Source organism: Drosophila guanche, unplaced genomic scaffold (assembly GCF_900245975.1).
Source record: "Drosophila guanche unplaced genomic scaffold, DGUA_6, whole genome shotgun sequence".
Lineage (NCBI taxonomy): Eukaryota > Metazoa > Arthropoda > Insecta > Diptera > Drosophilidae > Drosophila > Drosophila guanche.
Window position 1 is genome coordinate 12,412,237 of NW_022995744.1, and position 19,395 is coordinate 12,431,631.

The 19,395-nt window shown below is 44.7% G+C and overlaps 3 protein-coding genes across 4 annotated transcripts; 2 read left to right on the forward strand and 1 right to left on the reverse strand.

Annotated features, from left to right (window-relative positions):
- The first annotated feature begins 267 nt into the window (after window positions 1-267).
- Window positions 268-19,090, forward strand: LOC117579063 (mitochondrial 2-oxoglutarate/malate carrier protein-like). 2 transcript variants are annotated; one of them, XM_034264767.1, is made up of 3 exons: window positions 268-271; window positions 11,076-11,078; window positions 18,114-19,090. In XM_034264767.1, the coding sequence occupies exon 3, from the start codon at window positions 18,124-18,126 to the stop codon at window positions 19,060-19,062; it is 939 nt and encodes a 312-aa protein (XP_034120658.1). In that variant the 5' UTR covers window positions 268-271; window positions 11,076-11,078; window positions 18,114-18,123; the 3' UTR covers window positions 19,063-19,090. The 2 variants fall into 2 exon arrangements, with proteins under 2 accessions (XP_034120658.1, XP_034120660.1); XM_034264769.1 differs by lacking the exons at window positions 268-271; window positions 11,076-11,078 and adding an exon at window positions 14,431-14,442.
- LOC117579068 lies at window positions 9,887-10,321 on the reverse strand. The gene has a single exon (XM_034264774.1). It carries the CDS (start codon window positions 10,214-10,216, stop codon window positions 9,917-9,919), a length of 300 nt encoding a protein of 99 aa, XP_034120665.1. The 5' UTR covers window positions 10,217-10,321; the 3' UTR covers window positions 9,887-9,916.
- On the forward strand, window positions 12,633-13,525 carry LOC117579064. The gene is made up of 2 exons (XM_034264770.1): window positions 12,633-12,763; window positions 12,885-13,525. The coding sequence occupies exon 2, from the start codon at window positions 12,969-12,971 to the stop codon at window positions 13,398-13,400; it is 432 nt and encodes a 143-aa protein (XP_034120661.1). The 5' UTR covers window positions 12,633-12,763; window positions 12,885-12,968; the 3' UTR covers window positions 13,401-13,525.
- Window positions 19,091-19,395: the final 305 nt, after the last annotated feature.

A 19,395-nucleotide genomic window follows, 5' to 3' on the forward strand; every position in this document is an offset into this window, starting at 1 on the left:
GCTCCATCTCCTTTGTGCTCATACAGTTCCCTCTCATTTACTTTGCGCTCTCTCTAACTCTTCTGCTAGCATTCAGCCATGGAAGACAAAGACGAACTTTGCGCTCTCCATGATTTTTGCTAGTGCTGTTGCTGCTGCTGCTGTACATATTTGCTTTTGTTTTGCACTTGGACAACCGTTACTTTTTGTTGCTGCTTCTCTGTGTTGCATTGAATTCTGCGTGTCAACAGCAATGGTTAGGGGTGAAGAGCAGGAGTAATACAGCAGCTGTGTTGGCCACTAAACAAAAACAACTGTAATAATAGCAACAATAATAGCAAGCAAAACACACAAACACAGAGAGAGAGAGAGAAACAAACAACATTGTACAAATAACAACACTTTTTATTGCTGCCAATGGGAGATGCAGTGGAGTGGGCAGAACAATTGAAGAAGATCGTTAAAAGGGTGGCAACCAAGGCATAGGAAATATAGGGTAAGGCAGCGTCGGAGAAGGTATCCACACCTGAGACAATTTATTTGCATCTCACTTATATGCAGCCTGGTCCTAGTTAGAGCCTGTACAACGCTTGTGAGTAATTAGGAGTACCAGTCCATACCTTGTCTAGAATATATTTTCGACAAAGTGTATGGGAAGTGGTCTATGGATAGAAGGAGGTGGCAGAGCAGTTAACACAAATAAACAATTGCAATTGTGTGTGCGTCTGTCTGTGTGTGTTTACGAGTTGGCTGTTCTACTCGTAATTCTCTGAGCTGCTAAATCGTCTGTAAATACTTTTGTACAAGTTAACAGTTATAAATGGGCTTTTTATGAGTTGTGTTTCTATCATTCTGTGTGTGTGTGTGTGGGAGCGACAATATTTGTGTGAGCAGCACACAGCACTGGACATGGTCATGGCCGCCAAAGGAAAAGATGTTGTGAAGTCTGCTGGATGGGAGGGGGCAGAGCCCATATCAAATAAATGGGGATTTGATGCCATTGCCGCTGATAGTGGATTCGAACTGGCGCTCTGCTTGTGTGCTACTGCCACTTGCCACTGCATCACTGCTTGAGCTCCACATTTTTCATGTTGCCAGCGCGCATTCAGACAACGCTTAGAAAGTCACTTCAGGGATATGGACAACAGCTACAAGCCAACACAAACACTTTGCTTGTGTCTCTCTGGCTGTCTGTCTGTCCGTCAGTCAGTCAGTCAAGTGAAATCGTATGCCGTATGCCGTATGCCGTATGCCGCCTTCTGCAACCAGCCCCAGCCCCAGCTCCAACATCAATCCCAATACGAAACACCAGCTACAACTTGATGTCTGCTCGTTGTCTGGCCAAGTGGCAAGTAGTTATTGTTACGATTTATGGCATACGCACAACAGATGAACAGACCCGACCTGCACCAGCACCAGCCACATCCCCAGAGGTACAGTACTACACCATTCCAGAGACAACAACAACACAACAAATACAGTGGAGCCAGATAATAGAGAAAGATAAGGAGCGGGATAAGGAAACAGCGATAGGTGTGGGTGGGATCTAATTCGAAAAGGAGAATTTCCCTTTCCCCATCCAATTAAATTCGATTTACAAAGAGTTTCCCTTAGTTGAGTAACACTGTCCGTCCATCGTTTTCATCCGTTTTCAGTTTGTGCCCCGCCGATTGGGTATTTTCTATTGATTTTCTCGCTGTTGTTGCTGCTGCTGCTGCTGCTGGTGGTGTTTTCTATTTGCTGTTGTTGATTTGCCACACGTCCATAATAATGCTAAGAAATGGAAATCATAAAAGTCAACCATCATCCACGTTGGCCATGACCAGATTACAGCCAACAGGAGGTGGGTCGTGGGTGTGGAGGTTGCACGGCGAACAGTTAGTTGCAGCTTGGAAAATTTGCACCGGCATCATTAGGAAAATGTTTGCGCTTTCGTCAAAAGAAATCAACCTGCAACAACGACCATAATGATGTTCGTTGATGCTGCATTTTGTGGCAGAGCTCCTCGCTCGCTATGGTTAGGCAGGTGAAAGATGTGCCCAGCGGCTGCCTGCCCCTTGGAGACCTCCACTGTGACACTCGGCAAATGCTCGACATTAATCACAGCTGGGGGGTCGATTATTGCCCACTCTCTCCCCCAACCCACACATTTGTTGCACTTTGGTGAACAATTTTCGTTTCGGTTTTATCTGTGTGTTGTGTGTGTTGCGTTCAGTGAAAGTAAAAACTGCAAACACAAAACTCTATGCATGCATAAACATGTTCAGACATGACGACAGCCACAGCCATGGCGCGGCACGCCCTTAGCCCATTTGCATGACAGAAATCAAAGCTTGAAACAAAAGTAATGCAAGATTAAATGCAAAAAACAATCAACAGAAAGAGAGAGGGCAGGGGAGTAGAGAAAGATAGAGAGCAAAAACCAATACTACAACACTACAAAAACAAAAAAAGTCAAAACCAATATTTATTATTACACAGCACAGCAAGGCGAATTTCCTTTTTGTGTTAATATTCTGTTATATACCCTTACCCAACCAACAGCCATAAGCCGATACACAGATGAGCTTTGTGCTTAAGCCATAAATATAGCAGTGGGGGAATACTGCGGGTATTACCGCTCTGTTAAGCCATAAATTTGGAGTATGATAAACATGGGTGATCGAGGCCATGGAAAACATTCTCCAAGATCAATCTAAACATGTTTGGGGAGTGGAAAGAGTTTTGGGTTCATAGTAATTAGGTGGCAACTCGAGAAATGTTAGATGGCTGTTGTCTGCTGAAGGCCATAATTAGTGTTTAAAGTTTGGGTTTTGGAATAGTTCAATTCAAAGTGGCATATAATTATGTTGTTAATACACACAAAAAAATATGTAAAGAATGATTCTGGTATGTTTTTAGAGGATTATACAATTATCTTCACTTATGTTTCCACTCTTAAAGCTTCTCCTATTGTTCTCCCTTTATCGATAGAGCATCGAATCCATTGCTGTGCTCCAAATATCATTTTTTTGTTGTGTTCTTATTTTGCTGCGAATTGTTGGCTTTTCAATTTGTTTTAAAATACAATAAAAGTGCATTTTGCATTTTGCATTTTGTCTGCCATGCATTGATTGAATGCATCGCTTGGTGTCGATTTTTGTATATTTTTGTGTTGCGCCCCCACATAGTGCCACACAGTTACCCAGTTGGGTGCGCTACTCTGATCCCGCTTTTGCGTATTGACATGAACAATTTTTAATTATATTTTACGTCAATTGTACAATGGCAAAGGACAGCATACAGTGCAGAAAGGAACAACAGCAACAGCAACAGGACAGGACAGGACAGGACAGGAGAAACAAGAAAAATATTTTTGGTTTAATTAATTGAAAAATGTGTGTGGCTGGCTGTGTCTGTGTGTGTGGAAATCGGATGGAAATGACTGTGGAAATGACTCTGCCACATAGTGAAAGAGCATGATTTTGTGCATCGTTAAATGCTAAATCGAATGTGAAAGGGATAATGATCGCAAGGGGTGTGGGTGCGGGCGACAAACAAAGGCAATTGCCAGGTTTCCCTTTCGTATTTCCACTGCTTTTTGTTTTGTTTTGTTTTTTTCTTCGTTTCTTGTGCAAAAAGGTTCATTAAGCCCATTCGCGGTAGTCACATTAATTGTTTCGTTGGGGCCGCCTTTCAACATTTGGTGTTGCCTGACGACGCCCACTTTTCTTTAAAGCCAGGGAGGGAGAGAGACGCGTCGTCATTTGGCGCGGGGATTTCGCAAAAAGATTGCCATTGCTGCGCCATGCAAATGAGCCTGAGGCAACAGCCACCGATTGTCTACTACGAACTAGTAGCATTGTTGCAGCGGAAAATTTATTGAACTTACATCATAACCGGCGGCACTAGGGGAATGCTGCTACAATCCAACTGAACTGACACTTTGGCCACTCTTCCATGACATTCTTGAGTGCATCTCGGGCAGAATGAAGAGGGAACGAAACGAAACGAAACGAAACAAGCATTACAAGTTAATAAAAGAAGCTCGGACATGGCCCTACGCTCTGGTTCAAAAAAGGGTTGGGAAGATCGAGACGGTCGGGCGGGAGGGGGGACGAGCAGGCACGAAGTGGTCGTTAGCTTTGGAGTCTTCATAAATTTGTACTTGAGCGGCCAAGTGTGACGAACGAGATTACTGAAATCTTCTGGAGCAGATCCATTTTTCATAGCCGACAACTTTGCGAGCGAAGGAGCGAGCGAGGCAGAGGCAGAGCCCAACGCATTGAGTTGTCTCACATAGATACAATTCTATCTGAGCTGTGTGTGTGTGTGTAAGTCTGTCTGAGTGAGTGCAACAAATTGCTTTTGCTATAGCTACTCGCTGTCATAATAGTTGTTGCTGCTGCTGCTGCTGCTGCCTTTGTACCTTTTTCTATTGTTGCTGTGCTCTAGTTATGGCTGCTGCTGTCCGGTAATCGGACATCAAAATGCGAAAATGATATGCCCCCGCAGCAGAGTGGAGCACACCACCGGCACTCATTGTTGACCAATAATGAACAGTAGATTCTATTGTATTATGATACCTCCGGTACTGGTGGGTTGATGGGATATGCACACATATTGTATTCACGTGGATGTGCGTAACACAAATAGAAGAATGCACTTTATGATAATATAAAGTATGGCAAAAAGTGCACTTTTTGTTGCTGTAAGCTATTGAGCGATTAAATATTTTTAATGTACTACTGATTTTGATTGGATAGCATTAAGATAATACAGGCTACAAATTCCTCTCTCAAATCAACTTAAGAAGCAACTTTCGCTGAGAGAATTAATCAACAGCTGTAACTTGCAAGGCTTCACCCATAGCGTAAGACTGAGAAAGCGCTCTGCTCTGCTCCGCTCGCTCGCTCGTGACGGTGCGCATCGAATGTCTGCACAATTCTTGCACAATCGAAGAAACATAAATTATCAGGCTGCAACAAAATTATAACAAAACCAGGGGTGGGGGGGAGGTGAAAAAAAGCCAAAAAACAAATAAATATTTATGCCAAAAACCGAACCAACTGTGAAACAAAGAGCAATTGTCGCATGAAACAAAGTCTCACGTAACTGCCATAAATATGGCAAAGCGTGAAAGCGAGATAGTGATAGAGAGACAGAGACAAAGCAAAGAGCGAGGTGAACATTGCGTATGAGTTATATTTTCTGGTCCCTCCCCTGCACGCCACACACAATCGAACTGTTTATCATTTGATGGTGAAACAATGCAAATGCATGAGCAGGCAAGAGCGAGGTTAAGACTCCTGTCCACACATCACACCCACTCCACTCTGCACACTCCAAGCTCTTTCTCTCTGCCGTTCGTTGTTTGTGTTGTAATGCAATGCGCGCAAATAACACAGAGCGAGCCAACAACAAGCAGCAGCAGCGGCAGCGGCAGCGGCAGCAAACAACCGCAACAATAAATAAACTGTAACATATGCAAATGATGATGAGAAGCATTTCGATATAGTCACTGGGCTGTCTCTCTGCCGGTGCTTCTGCTTAAGCTCTTTAGCTCTGCCACGTCCTCTGCCCCAGCGCTGCTGCTACAGCAATTGTTCTCTTCTGTTCTGTACCTCTGCCCATTGCCGTACGCTGCTGCTTCTCCACTGCTTGAACTGCTTTACCATTGCTGCTTTCTGCTGCTTTGCGCTCTGCTTAACCATTGCTGCTCTCTGTGCTTTACCTCTGCCATTACTGTTGCTGCTGCTCTTTGCTACCTCTGCAGCGGCTTCTGCTGATGACTGCTGTCCTTGGGCGTCAAATGAATGCATGCACATATGGAGAAAGGTGAAGTGGGGTGAGCGTAGTTACAAAGAATTGGTAACAATCCTGGACAATGGCTGATGCCGACAGCAGATTACCCGCAAAAGCCGCCACAACAACAGGAACAACAAACAGCATTCGGAAAGTGCAAGGAGCAACAAGAGTGAATAAAGTGGTAATTGCCTCTAATAACTTTGTGTAATTCTAATAAATTTAATACCTTTTAGGCATGGTCTTCCATTAAAGTTCCAATCTCCTCCCAAGTGAAACGAAACCTTTTCTAAAACTCTCAGAAATCGCCATTAATGGTTCCACTTACACAAATACCACTGTACACGTAACTATAACAATTTCAATCTCGTTGGGTTTATCGTTCCGCTACTCCCACCAACCCCAACCCACTCCACACAGTGCAAAACTTCATTGAACTTCTCTTTCGCTCTGACACACACACACACACAGCCACAAACACAGCCGCAGCAGCCATAAAACAAAAAGTGGGATGGAATAAGTAAGAGAGGCAGAGAGAAGAGTGGCTGGGGGAGTGGGGAGTACATGCAACGACAAACAGCAGCTACAAGCACGTCAACAACATGCGGCGGCGACGACAACAGCGGCGGCAACAGCTTCAACTGCAGCAAACGGCAGCAGGCGGCAGGCGGCAATGGCAGCAGAAACTTGCGCCTGTTGTCAATTGTACAATTCCCAGGCAGCACCCACACACACACGCACACACAAAGAGAGAGGGGAAAAGACCACGGAGAGCAACAAAAAAAAAAGTTTTTTTTTTAATAAAATTAAATTTAATGCTGGCAAATGCCCGGACTCTCGGCATTCGTTCAGTTTCATTTTTGCAGCAAATTGCATTACAGACATCCACCCACCCGACACAACCGACACAAGGATCGCCGACCCACCCAGCGGCAGCAGAGGCAGCGGTAGTGGCAGAGGGGCAACACCAAGAAAAAACCACAAATGCAAATGAGCCACAAATGCAATGCACATGCATAAAAAATGAAAACGGTTAAATTGCTCCCAGCAAAGCACCGAAAGAGATGCAAGCAGTGGAAAAGAAAAAGAGCAGAGGGCAAAGATGCAAAGAGAGCGAGAGAGCGTCAAAGACACAGGCCAAGAAGAGATGGGTATTAAGAGCAAAGAGAAGACGGGATCTCTATTTTCTACATTGCTGGTTCTATGCTGAATCTGTTTATTTTTTTTGGGCAGTTGTAAAGGCTAAGGCAAGTGTATTTACGACTTCGACTACGCCTTCATTTATTTCTTATTGTTTCGGGCGCACGGGTACCCCCAAAAGTACCCATAAGTTACGCTCCGAACGACATTTCTCGTTGTTTTGCGCTCCTCACGAAATATGATTAAATATTGTAAATGCCAAAAGTTATAAAAGGCGGTGCAGTGCACTGGGGACGTAGCAGCCTGCCCCCCACCAGAAACATGCAGACAATTCCAATTCCAGTTTCAGTTCCAGTCCAGGCCACGTCAACGGCAAGCCAAGCGCTTACGCCCACAGCCCAAGCACAGTGCAGTGCAATGGCCACACCTTGCCACAGGCACAATAAGAGTCACAGGGGCATCAGGTTGCAGCACAGAGTTCGAGCAGAAACAGCCCCCAACCAGAGAAGGACAATTTCGAACAAGAATAAGAATAAGAAATATATAGGAGTTCAGGAGCCCATTTCAGGACTCTCCAGATGTCCAAATAATGTTTTAATAATAAAAAGCGTTTCCTTTTCCCACAACTTGCTATCCAAAATCATGATCTACTTTCTAAAAATAGCCCAGCAATTACCGATTTCAGTCACCTGTTTTTCCCGATTGAAAACTTTTTTTGTCACCATTTAATTGCCTGCAAAAAACACCTTGAAAATATAAAAGCTAACGGAGAGGGGGCTTCGAAGTGTGTGCATATTTGAATTATAACAAGTTTCGCGCTATGGAAATTCAAAGCGAGTAAGATGCAAAAAAAAAGAGATATATCGCCAATCCAACGAGCCAGCGAACGAGTCATACCAAATATAAGCAACAACAACAAATACAAAGGTAATTGTGGCTAAATGTCAAAAGCGACACAATTGTTGCTGTAGTTGTGGTCGGGTCGGTCTAAAGTGAACGGTACACGCTGAAACACAGCACGAACAGAGCAGGAATGAAGGAGAAGTAGGAGGCTGCCACGGCATCTTGGTGGGTTGGTTTGTGGTGTTTGGTTTGTGGTGTGTGTGTGTGTGTGTGTGTCACTATGGCGGGTAGCTGTTCTAAGCAATGCTAATTATGCGTTAATAAGCACTCGTACTTGTATCCAACGGGGCGTATTCCATGGGGTGGGTATTCCAGTCTCCAGAACTCATTCTAGTGCTCTATGAGATAATTTCTTGGTTACAGTTTTGCTGCCCCATTCTTTGTCGTTGTCGTTGTCGTTGTCGTTGTCTCGTGTCACCTCGAGACTGGCGACGCCAAGAATTATTGCGAAATAAGTTTTTTTTTTCTGTTGTCGTCATTCGGTGGGCCTCGGGTGTCTCTTTTTTGGCTTTAATTATGAACAATCCGACAATGTTCTGTGAACGTTTTTCTTTGTTGTTGCTCCTTTTTGTGCATGTCAATCAAAAGAGCTCAAAGTCGTGATTTGATGATTTTCACTGTGGCTGGTTGTAGTCGCCGATTGCTTGTCTTTGCTGTTGTTTTTATTGTATCTGCTGTGGGTCAGGCCACACACAAAAACCATTTGTCAAGTAGAACAGTAACCTCAGGTCTGTCCGTCCATCTGTCCGCCTGTCTGCTGTCTACGGCTCTAAGCCTGCCTGTCCTTCAAATAATCTTAGCCAAAAGCATAATATGGCGGCAAAAACAATGAATTATTGAAGTCAAAAGATTGAGCTTCAGACAGAGAGACAGAGAAACAGAATTCCAATCAAAACATAAAGCGGGAGTTTAGGTTTTGGTGGAACGGAGTTGCGGTTGGAATATTTTTTGATTACTGATTTATGGATTTAACAAATATTTACAATTATTGTAAGGAAAGTAAGGAATCTGGAGATGATTTTTGCATGTAAAAACAACAGGTTTTATTTATTCCTCATTTCTGGCATATTCAAAATGATTAATTACTCGGAATTTAGCGATTTGGGGAATGCTGAAGATGAAAACCACAAAAAGTCTGTGATAAAATCAACTTGCTATCAAAAATGATTATAAACAATAAGAAGCTCTCATTAAATCGAGCAAACGAAACCAATTTCATCTTTATTTGCATCTTTTGCACAATTTCCATGATACATGTAGGAAATCCTTCATGTTTGAGCATTTATTTCGACACTCAAAATCTGCCAGATAAATATCTTAAGAGGTCTGGCCACATATATTCTGAAATCTGTATCCATGGGTTGTGTGGGGGTTGGGGTTTGTGTTTTATTACAACCTTCCTGTAGTCACATAAATCGAACAGTGACACGAAATAAATTTACAGACCCCGAGCCAGTTCAGTTGTCGGGGAAACAAAGGCAAAAGCCAAAAGCTGCCCCCAAACGCTGTTCAAGCTGTTAACTGTTGGCTGATTTTTATTTATTTCGTTAGAGTTTTTAGCACAAGTTGCTAACTTCTTTTTTGTTTATTTGTATTTGTATTTTTATTTATTCTCCCCCGCACTGACCAACACACCGCTACACCACCCTGTTGCAGCTCCTGCTGCTCCGATCTGGTCTTTGGTTTTTTTGGCGCTTGGCTTCTTTTTTTCGCTAATTTATGCAGCGAACCAGTTTCGTTTGGCTTTCAGTGTCAGAGGGAAGCAACAGCAACAGACTAAATTTTTATTAAAACATTGGCACTTTAAGCAGCCTTTGTTTTGTTTCGTTGCCTTTTGTTAATTGCATTTGCAATTTCTAATTAGTTTGGTGGCCAAAATCATAAAAATTTGCAACTGGCTAACGTCCCCCCGTGTCCACCGTGTCGGTTCAGAGGTTGGCCTGAATCAGCTACCAGTTTTTGTCTTAAACGAGTTTCCAAGGCAATTTCAATGCAACAAAAATACGTATCAAATATATCTTTATTTACAGAGGAGGATGGAGCTATGGCTATACTACGAGTATATTTACAATAAATCAATCGTGCTGGATGGCTTCTATTTCTATTTTTTTTACTGCTGCAACTGGCAGTGAGATTGCTGCTGCTGCTGTCGCTGCCGCTTGGCCTCTTTGTTCAGTTTGGAGACATTGTGGCGCAGTTTCCGCTTGAACAGCAGCTCTCGATTGACCGCCTTCAGGTCATCCATGCTGCAGGTCTTCAGATTGCGCACCGTCTCCGAGATCAGCTCGTCCGTGATCTCGATCTTGGTGCGGGACAGTCGCAGCTGGCGGGCATTGCGACGTGCCAGCTCCGCACGATACAGGAACAGATGATAGGTGACAGTGGGCTTGTAAAATCTGTCGTGGTCCATTGCGTTCTGTTGCTGTTTTTTTTTCAAAGTGAAAGTGGAGTAACCGCTCGCCGGGACAGCACTAGGCCAACTGATGAGTCTGTGGCGGGGCGCACGTGCTTATATTTGGGCCAGCGGTTACCTGTAATCAAGCCTGCTTTTACCTGTGGCAGGTCAGGGTCTCTCTCTGTCAATATTTGTGCAAAAATATTTCATAGCTTAATCCAGGACTAATCCAACAACCCACTTTTGGCTGCCCAAAAGGCTTAAGCCTTTGGTTTACCATCCCATTATTAGACATTAGAACGTGCATGTCGGTGGCACAGATTTGAGGCAGAGATCTAAGGCAGGTGACAGATCTGCTGTGATTTAAGAGAGAAAGTTCTGGAAGGGAACTCAGGGCTGGTATGACAGATATTTTAATGAAATTTAGTACTTGGAATGTGTAAATAAATGATGAAAATAAACCCTAAACAATCACACAACTAAGCGAAGGAAAAACCCCCACAAAAACTCACATAAAAAAGAGCGCAGATAAAACCTTTCACCAACAACAATCGTGTGACTGTTCCACAGAATTTTGTGCTGTTCTTAGTAGTTCCCAGTAAGCGAGCAGCACACCTGAGTGACATCTACATACACGTAAAGTACGTCAATTGTGTGTGGCTGCTGGCTGCTGGCTGCTGCATTTGCATGGGAACCGAAAGAGATTTGTGTATAAATATGTATATGACCTGTGGGACAGATCTTCACTGGTAGGTGCATCATTAGCATAAATGCAGAGAGAGGAGAGAAGCGAAGAGCCACTTCCAGGTAATTCATTAAAAATTATGTGTCATAATGCAAATGTATGCAAGGTGCCTTCTGGACGAAGGGCGAGACTGTCTGTTGCCTGTCGCATAATCCTTTTATAATTGCACTTAGTAGCTGCAAATGTAGCGAAAACAAAGGGAATTGGGAAACCGGATTAAGAACTTTGGGAAAGACCACGCGCCGGGCTTAAGTAAATGCGGTGCATCAGCGTTTTATGGCACACAAAATGGCCTGAAGGGCACTCGAAGTGCACAGGTAGGTAGCTAAGGTCAAAGCCTGGCCCAGAGGCTAACCGATCCATGCGGGCTGTTGGCCATTTGCTCTGGTTTTGACAGCCCGTCGACAGCTTCCAATTCAACGCGCTCAATGAACGGCAGAGCAGAGCAGAGCTGGGCATGGACATGGAGCTGCAGTTGCGTGTCGTGGCACATTCCGCGTTAAGACCCCAAGCAGGCAGCTTCATCATCAACATCGTGGCAACTGATTTGTGGGCCCAGCATTTAGCAATGAAACGGAGCATTGAATCATACGAGAAGAATTAACATAATCGAAACGGAAACTTTCACTGGTCATTGTTGTGGCTATTATTACCCATTATTATTATTCTTTTTGTGCAGCAGCAAAAGATTAATAAATTGTACTTAGCTTAAAAGCGGCTCCCTCCCATCCAGTTTACACTTTCCTTTTGGCCCACAAATACATTTAGGCCATAATTAAGTAGAAATTAACTCGGGCCGGGAGTGGGGCTGGGCTGTCAATTACATTAAGTGAAATTACAATTACATGAAAAGCATTTTTAAAACCCACTTCTAACCCGCATTAAAATGGGGTTTGGCTGGACACTGGGTGTGGGGCAGGCACAAGGTCGGGCAGCCGTTTCATAAATAAATATTTAACACACAGCCGGAGAGCAGTCCGTCCTTCAGTTAAGAATGGACAAGGGATGGCACCTTCGCACTGGCTTTATATATTTATCACTTCAAGGAAAATTCATTACGGAAAAGTGTTTTTCAGGCACTGGCACTGGAGTTAGCACACAATTTATTTACTGTTCAACTTATTGTGGATTCTTTGAGTGGGCCAAAACTGGTTCAAGTTTGAAAAGTTCTAAGAAAAAATATATGGCTTATCAATGGGTGCTTGAGATGTGGTTTTAATCGTAGCTCGGCAGGCATTTTGGAGATAAAAATAAACATTAGGCAAGAGCAAAGATTTAGGGTCTTGATTTTGCCCTTTTTGTGGTCGATTTATGCAACAGCTGGAAGCACGCGCATTTCGGAGGTTAAAGAACTATCAGATCTATCCATTAGATTGCAGAATTGTATTCAGAACGAATCATCAATTAGAGCCAGAACTTTTGAGGGGCATGTTCATGGATGCAAAATGTGCATTTCTGCCAAAACTCATTGATAAATTTCCACTGTACACATTTGGCGGCTAGTTAATCTGTGTCTTAAAACCATTGAAAAATTTCCGTTGAGCATGCGAAATCCTGAGCCACTTAGTCGCCGTTTAAGCCAACTCTTATCCCCTACACCGCCACCACACACTTATACAGTAGCCACGGACATGCAACATCTTGAGGCGAAAGGTCAAACCATAAAAGGGAAAAAGGGAAGCAAAGGAAACGTCGCGAGGTAGAGAGCAACATTTGCATGAAACGTCAAACATTTAATAACTTTATTACGGATGCGGATCAACAAATAGGAGACAAAAAGAACGAGCGAGTGGTTTTACCCGTGGCAGAGATTTCAGGTAAGCACACAAGTCATCAGGTCATAGGGTATGGTATGGGACAGTGCAACAGGTAGTCCAGTGTCTAAGCGCCCCCAGATATAAATAATCCTGGTAAAGTACAACAGGACATCATTCACAGCTCAAACTGCCAAGCAGTCACAGCGACAGCACCACATCCGCATCGGCATCGTACTCCGAGGAATTTCGAAAGAAACTTGCAAAAATGGAAAGCCAGCAGAAGCAGCAGCAGCAGCAGCGTTTCAATCATCGTCGCGGAGCCCGTCCCAGTGTGGGATATCTGCTGTTCCAGTACCAGAGCGAGCTGACCCGACGCCATGCGGAGCCCACGCGGCTGTCTCGCACCAAGATCAACATTATCGATGGTCTGGTTTCCCGCACCATACGCCATCTGAAGCACTGCAGCGTGGAGGAGCTGCAGGCCTGCAAGCGAGAGTTGGTCTACAAGGAGCAGCTCAGGGAACAGCTCAAGGGCGTGAGGAGGCGCCGCACGGCCAGCAACAGCAGCAGCACTAGCAGCCGAAACACTTCCCCAGCACCGATGGCAAAGCCACCAAGGACACCGCCCAAGCCGCGTACGCAGGGCGAGGCACAGACCTCCAAGGTGTCCATCTTTGGACCCGAGATATTTGTCTAACATTTTTCGAGTTCATTTAAGTGTAATATTTTAGTGTTTAAAAGTTCCTTAGTTCGATTAATGTTTGACCTTAATTGTTGACGATTAAAAATCAAAGAAAATGATTGTGAATAAAACCAAACGAAAAATCCACAAAAACAGACACTCTTTTCAATAGCTCTTTTGGCAATTACACAAAAATGTCAATTGTCGGCTGGTTTGTTGTAGGAGTGGAAATTCCTGTTCTGTAAGCCTGTTTCTTTTTTGGCCAGGGCTAAAAATTTGTGCCCGAACCGCGAACCGCGATGGCTAGCAAAATGCCACAAAGTTGCCCGAAAGAGTCAAGAGTTCCCACGAAGACTGGCTGCGATCCATAGAAAATTGGCCAGCTCTAGCCCGTGCACACTCCGCTCTCCCCCACGATCACTGATAGATGCGTCCAATGCAGACAGCGAGAGGCAGGGAGAGACAGCCAAGAATGCGGTTTAAAGTTCAATCGTGCAGCAAGTGCTATTTAAGATCGATAGATCATTGGAAGATCTATTAAAAAACGTGACGATATTCTCCCTTGGAGATGATCTAACAAAAAAAGCTTTCTTCCACTCGGTTGAACCGTTATGCAAATCGTCAGTCAGCTGTCCCACAGAGAAATGCTTACTAATGAATGTATTAACCAAAATATCAAGTTCAGAATCAGTTCGGGGTTGTGACGGTTTTCACAATTTGCCTCATTAGCAGGTTGTTTTCGTGCTCTTTTTTGTGTGCTCCCCCCCCTCCGCGAAGGTTCATTTTTTATGTTAGAAATGCATTGGTTTATTTGTTTCTTTACCTTTTCTTTAAGCTTTGAAATATTCCACTTGCTGTACAAATTTGTTGCTTTCTATTTGCATATTTGTTGTACGATAAATTATGAGCACAATGTTAACAGATGGAACAAATATTAGGCCTGCTGCTTGGTAGAAGATTTTCTTCTTTTCTTCAAACACAATTTATTATTTATTTTTCGGCAATACACTTTTGAGTGAAATTTTTCTTATATTTTTCTTCGGATGCAGCTGTAACTGTAACTCGTTCACAAAAAACACGTTTTCTGGCGGCTATTTTTTATTTGCGCCCAGTAATTACTGTAAAAGGCTATTTTTAAGGCCGTGCGAAAACCGTACCGCACCGAGATATGCAATCCACAGTGCAATGCAAACGCGGCGTCAATTTGGACACAGCGAAATGGAACGAAAAAGCCAAACTTAGAAATGCAAATGGTACAACACGCACACACGCGGATCGATGGGGTAGGGGGATGCAGCTACCGGGACCGGGAGATACAGCTGCGGCTTGGAAAAACGTTCATTCTTCGGCAAAGAAGAAGACGCTTAGCTCTGCTCTGCTCTCTTTCTTGCTCTAATACTCTCTTCTGCACAACGACGCGAACGATCGCGCCCGACGAATGAAAGACGAATGAATGGCCCCAAGTTTCGGTTGCGGCTTTGAGCCGCGCTTGGACAGCAGCCGCAAGTTCGAAAAGCTTGCTGCTGTTCGAAAATCGAGCAACTGCAAGAGAGAGCGGCGCTCTACGACAGCGAGAGAGGCAGGCGCTAGAGAGAGAGAGAGAGCGAGCGCAAGAGAATAATGATCGCAAGTTTGTATCGTGCAAGTCTTTCGTTTTGCTGTCGGTTGGGCTTAGAATTTTGTGGGCATTGATTTATTGTCTAACAATAACTGTGCTTTAGCATTGTGCTTTAATTTCGGCTGCCAGACAGTGAGAGAGAAATAATATTTTTAGACACCAGCAACTAGCGAATGACACACATCCATCTTCAGAAAACCTTTATTTACTCGTGATTTTAGTTTATTTCAATTTTGCTTATCTGTCAAGTGTTAATCTACTTGTGGATCTTTACCCGCTCGCTCTCTGATCGGCATTAACTTTCGCTGCCGCTCTCATTTGCTCAAGAAGACTTTTACTCTCAAGCTTGGCGCAATTACGAATCTCGCTCTCACTGAAACTCGCTCTCTCGCTCTGGCGCTGGCGCTGGCTCTAGCTTTAGCTCTAGCACCCCTCCCTGACTCCCCCTCTAGCACTATTTATGTTGCTCTTGCTCTTGCTCTGCTTTGGTTTCTGTGTTTCTGTTTCGTTTGCTCTTGCTCTGTTTACTCCACAAATTACCGCACCATAAGGCTGCTTCACTCACTCCCAGGGTGCTGGGTTGAGCCAGGTTTCAGGTTTTGTTTTTGTCTTTTTTTTTGTAAGTCTAAACTCAACTTCGAATGACTTCTTAACGGTTCGCCACTTAATGCCTCGTTTTTCGTTTTTGTTGTTGTTGTTTTTTGTGTAGTTAACTTTTTGTCGCTCGCTTCGGCTCTCACAGAGGGCCATCACTTCGGAATCTCCCCCCTTGTTACCCCCTTGAAATTGCAGCTGTTATTGTCATTTTGCTTTTAGCCAGCAGCTTCACCTCAGCCGCTCGAGTTCGAGAGTTCGCCTGAGCGTACATTTTCTGCGGTTTTCATGCGATTCTTTGTGCGCTCTCTCGCTCTACCACTTCCCTTCTGTCCCCTATCTTCCCTGCTAGCTTTCCTCTTCTTCGGTTGTCTTCCTTTCCTTCCTCTGCTTTTCTCCTTGGCTATCTTCATTGTCATCGACTTGCTCGTTCTCCTTATTGTTATCGCTGTTGCCTTTTTCTCTTTTTTTGCGTTTTTCTTTCGGCTAGTTTTCCCATGATGTTCGTCCACGCTTGTAGGGCCTCGCTCTGCTCAGATGCTGCCTCTGGGGCGGCTCTGTTGCTGCTGCCTGCCTCCAAGGTGTAACAATAATAGGTGAGGCTCTTTCTTACTGTCTGACTGTCTCTTCACCTTGCTCTCTTTTCTTCTCTTTTTTGTCCTAGCAACCCACAAATTGGGCTGCCGTCACTGCCCCACCTTATCGCGCAACACACCCTGGATTTTCCATGCCATTCACGCTTGTAGGGCCTCCGCTCTGGCTGCTGCCTCCTTACTGTTGCTGCCTCTACTTTACGCTATGCTGTCGATGCCACAATTCTGTTGATGTCGCCTCAGCCTTGCTCTCTCCTCCTGCCCTGCCACAAAACCGCAAACAGAGACCGCACCCCAGCAGTCGGCTGCCGATATGATCTGATTTATTGTAGTTTTCCCGTCTTGTTGTTGCTGTTGTAGTACCCGCCGTCGTCGTCGTCGTCTGTTAAAATATTTATTTACAATTTTCACAATTGGCATTTCAGTTCAGCGAGCTTGTCTCTCTGATTGTTTGATTGCATTGTTGCTGTTGATGTTGCTGCTACTGTTGCCACTGCGGCTGCTGCAGCAGCTCTCTCGACTGTTTGGCCCACTTTTACTTATGCACATAAATAATTAGACTGTTTATGTTGCCTTTGCCCCCGATCCACTACAGTCTGATAACAGCATTTGCATCGTTAGCCAAGTTTGCCCAAACTGTGTGCCCCAAGGTTCTTAATTTATTATGGTAGAGAGAGAGAGAGAGAGAGAGGCAGGCCGTTAAATAGAAGACATTGAGGCTAGGTCAAGGAACTCCATTGCGGGGACAGGCATCAAGTTAAGGACTGGCAAAAACAGTCAAAAAGTTTGACTAAGTTCCTTGGAGTGGCGCCCCCTCCGAACTGTGCGGTCAATTAACGCAGCAATCGGTTAAATATGTTTTGCTGCATACTTTACGGCATGCAAATATGATATTTATTTCGTATTGAATTATCGCATGCAAGTTTTTAGGTGTCACTACAGTGGTGGCTAAAATATTGGTACTACATGGGAAGCTAGAGTTTTGTGAATTTTATGACAAAACAAACAGAGAAAATGAATAGGAGCATTGTGTAACCCAATTAATCGAAACATCTGCCCAGATTCTGCCATTTGTGGCTCGAATCCCACAGGACAGTGGAGCAAGAAAACTCTGCAAATACTCCCAAATGTCATTAAATGTTTCTTTACATAATAAACGTTCCCCTGGAAACGATAAAAGTGCAGCCTTGCATCCTGTATCCTTTATCCTTCATCGACTAACAAATAATATATAGCTAGCTCTGCTAGTTGATTTTTCCCTCGCTTTCCTTGTGCACACCATGTTCATGGGTTTTCTTAGCCACATGAGTTCCTAATTAGCCAGCCATGAGTTGTCGATACATGAATTTTAGGTTTACGTTTGGATTTTCCACCCACTCCCTGCCCACCCACTACCCTAGGCTCCACTACTGACATAACAATTTTGGCTTGTCTAATTACGGGGCAGAGAGCGGCACACACACCGAGCGGAAAGTGTTCTTTCGGTTTGAGTTTCTGTCTCTAATTGCATTTCAAGCGATGCCAAACAATTTTGTGTGTACTCATGGCAGAACGGGGGGGACTCTGCTGTTACACTGGAGGGCTAGGCTGGGCTTGGGCTTCTGTGCAGAGATAATAAGCCGCTGGCCAGGGTGTCGTTAATTTGTGGGTGGCCCAAAAGTTGCACAAATTATCTGGCATGTGAAGAAAATTATAGAGGGCCGCTAATTGGCGCTGAATGTACGTAGCTAAGGTAGGTGTTGGCCTGTTAACTGCCACAATTAAAATCAATGCCACAGCGACCTGAATCCGCCACAAGGAAAGGCTTATCGTTTGGCCCATCGATTCCACACACAGAGCAGCAGCCCTGCAGCTGTCATTCCCCTTTCAAAAATCAAACAGAAAAGGAATTCGAAATTGAAATTTGAAAAACGTTTTCGACAGAAGCCCCACCATGGTCGTCGTTTACGGTGTGGAGGATAAGAAAAGAATTCCCAACTACATGAAGTACGTCATTGGCGGCACGGCCGGCATGATGGCCACTTGCATTGTGCAGCCCTTGGATCTGGTCAAGACACGCATGCAAATCTCCGGGGCGAGTGGTAGGCGCGAGTTCAAGAACTCCTTTGACTGCATTGCCAAAGTGTTCAAGGCCGAGGGCATCCTGGCCTTCTACAATGGCCTGAGCGCTGGTCTGATGCGGCAGGCCACCTATACGACGGCACGCATGGGCTTCTATCAGATGGAGGTGGAGTCATATCGCAATAAGCTCGATCGTGCGCCGCCTGTCTATGCCAGCATGGGCATGGGCATCCTGGCAGGCGCTTTTGGTGCCATGTTCGGCAATCCCGCCGAGGTCTCACTCATCCGCATGATGGCGGATAGGTCGGTGCCGGAGGCGCAGCGTCGCAACTACAAGAACGTCATCGATGCCTTTATCCGCATCACCAAGGAGGAGGGATTGTTTGCGCTGTGGCGCGGCGGCCTGCCCACCGTGGGACGTGCCATGGTGGTCAACATGGTCCAATTGGCATCGTATTCGCAGTTCAAGGGCTACTTTCATCAGTACATCAACGAGGGCTTTCTGCTCCATCTGGCTGCCAGCATGATGTCTGGCTTGCTGACGACCATCGCCTCCATGCCGCTGGACATGGCCAAGACGCGCATTCAGAACCAAAAGGTGATCGACGGCAAGGGCGAATATCGCGGCACTTTCGATGTTCTCTACAAGGTGACACGCAACGAGGGTTTCTTTTCCATGTGGAAGGGCTTCACACCCTATCTCTGCCGCCTTGGACCGCACACCGTCTTTGCCTTTGTCTTTCTCGAGCAGCTGAACAAAGCGTACTACAAGTATGTGCTCGGCCAGTCCAGCTATGGGCCGGGCATTTGATTGGATTGGATTGGATTGGATTGCTGCTCGAAGACTGTTCAATGTATCCAAAATTCCAAGAGCACTACGAATAACTGATACGAGACTACAGACAAATTACATTTTTGACACTTTATCACATTAACAGAGTCGTTTTAGGTGTGGGTTTTCAAGTGCTTTGTACTCGGAAGAGCTGCATGAAATGTTCCTTTGAAAATAAAACCCCCAAGCTCTCATATAATATATTCCTCAAAGCACCCCCATGCCACCCTTGCTGAATTTCTGGGCATTTTGCAATAATTTCCCACCTTCCAAGTTCCCTAATTTTTCTCTCTCTCTCTCTCAGCTTTATGC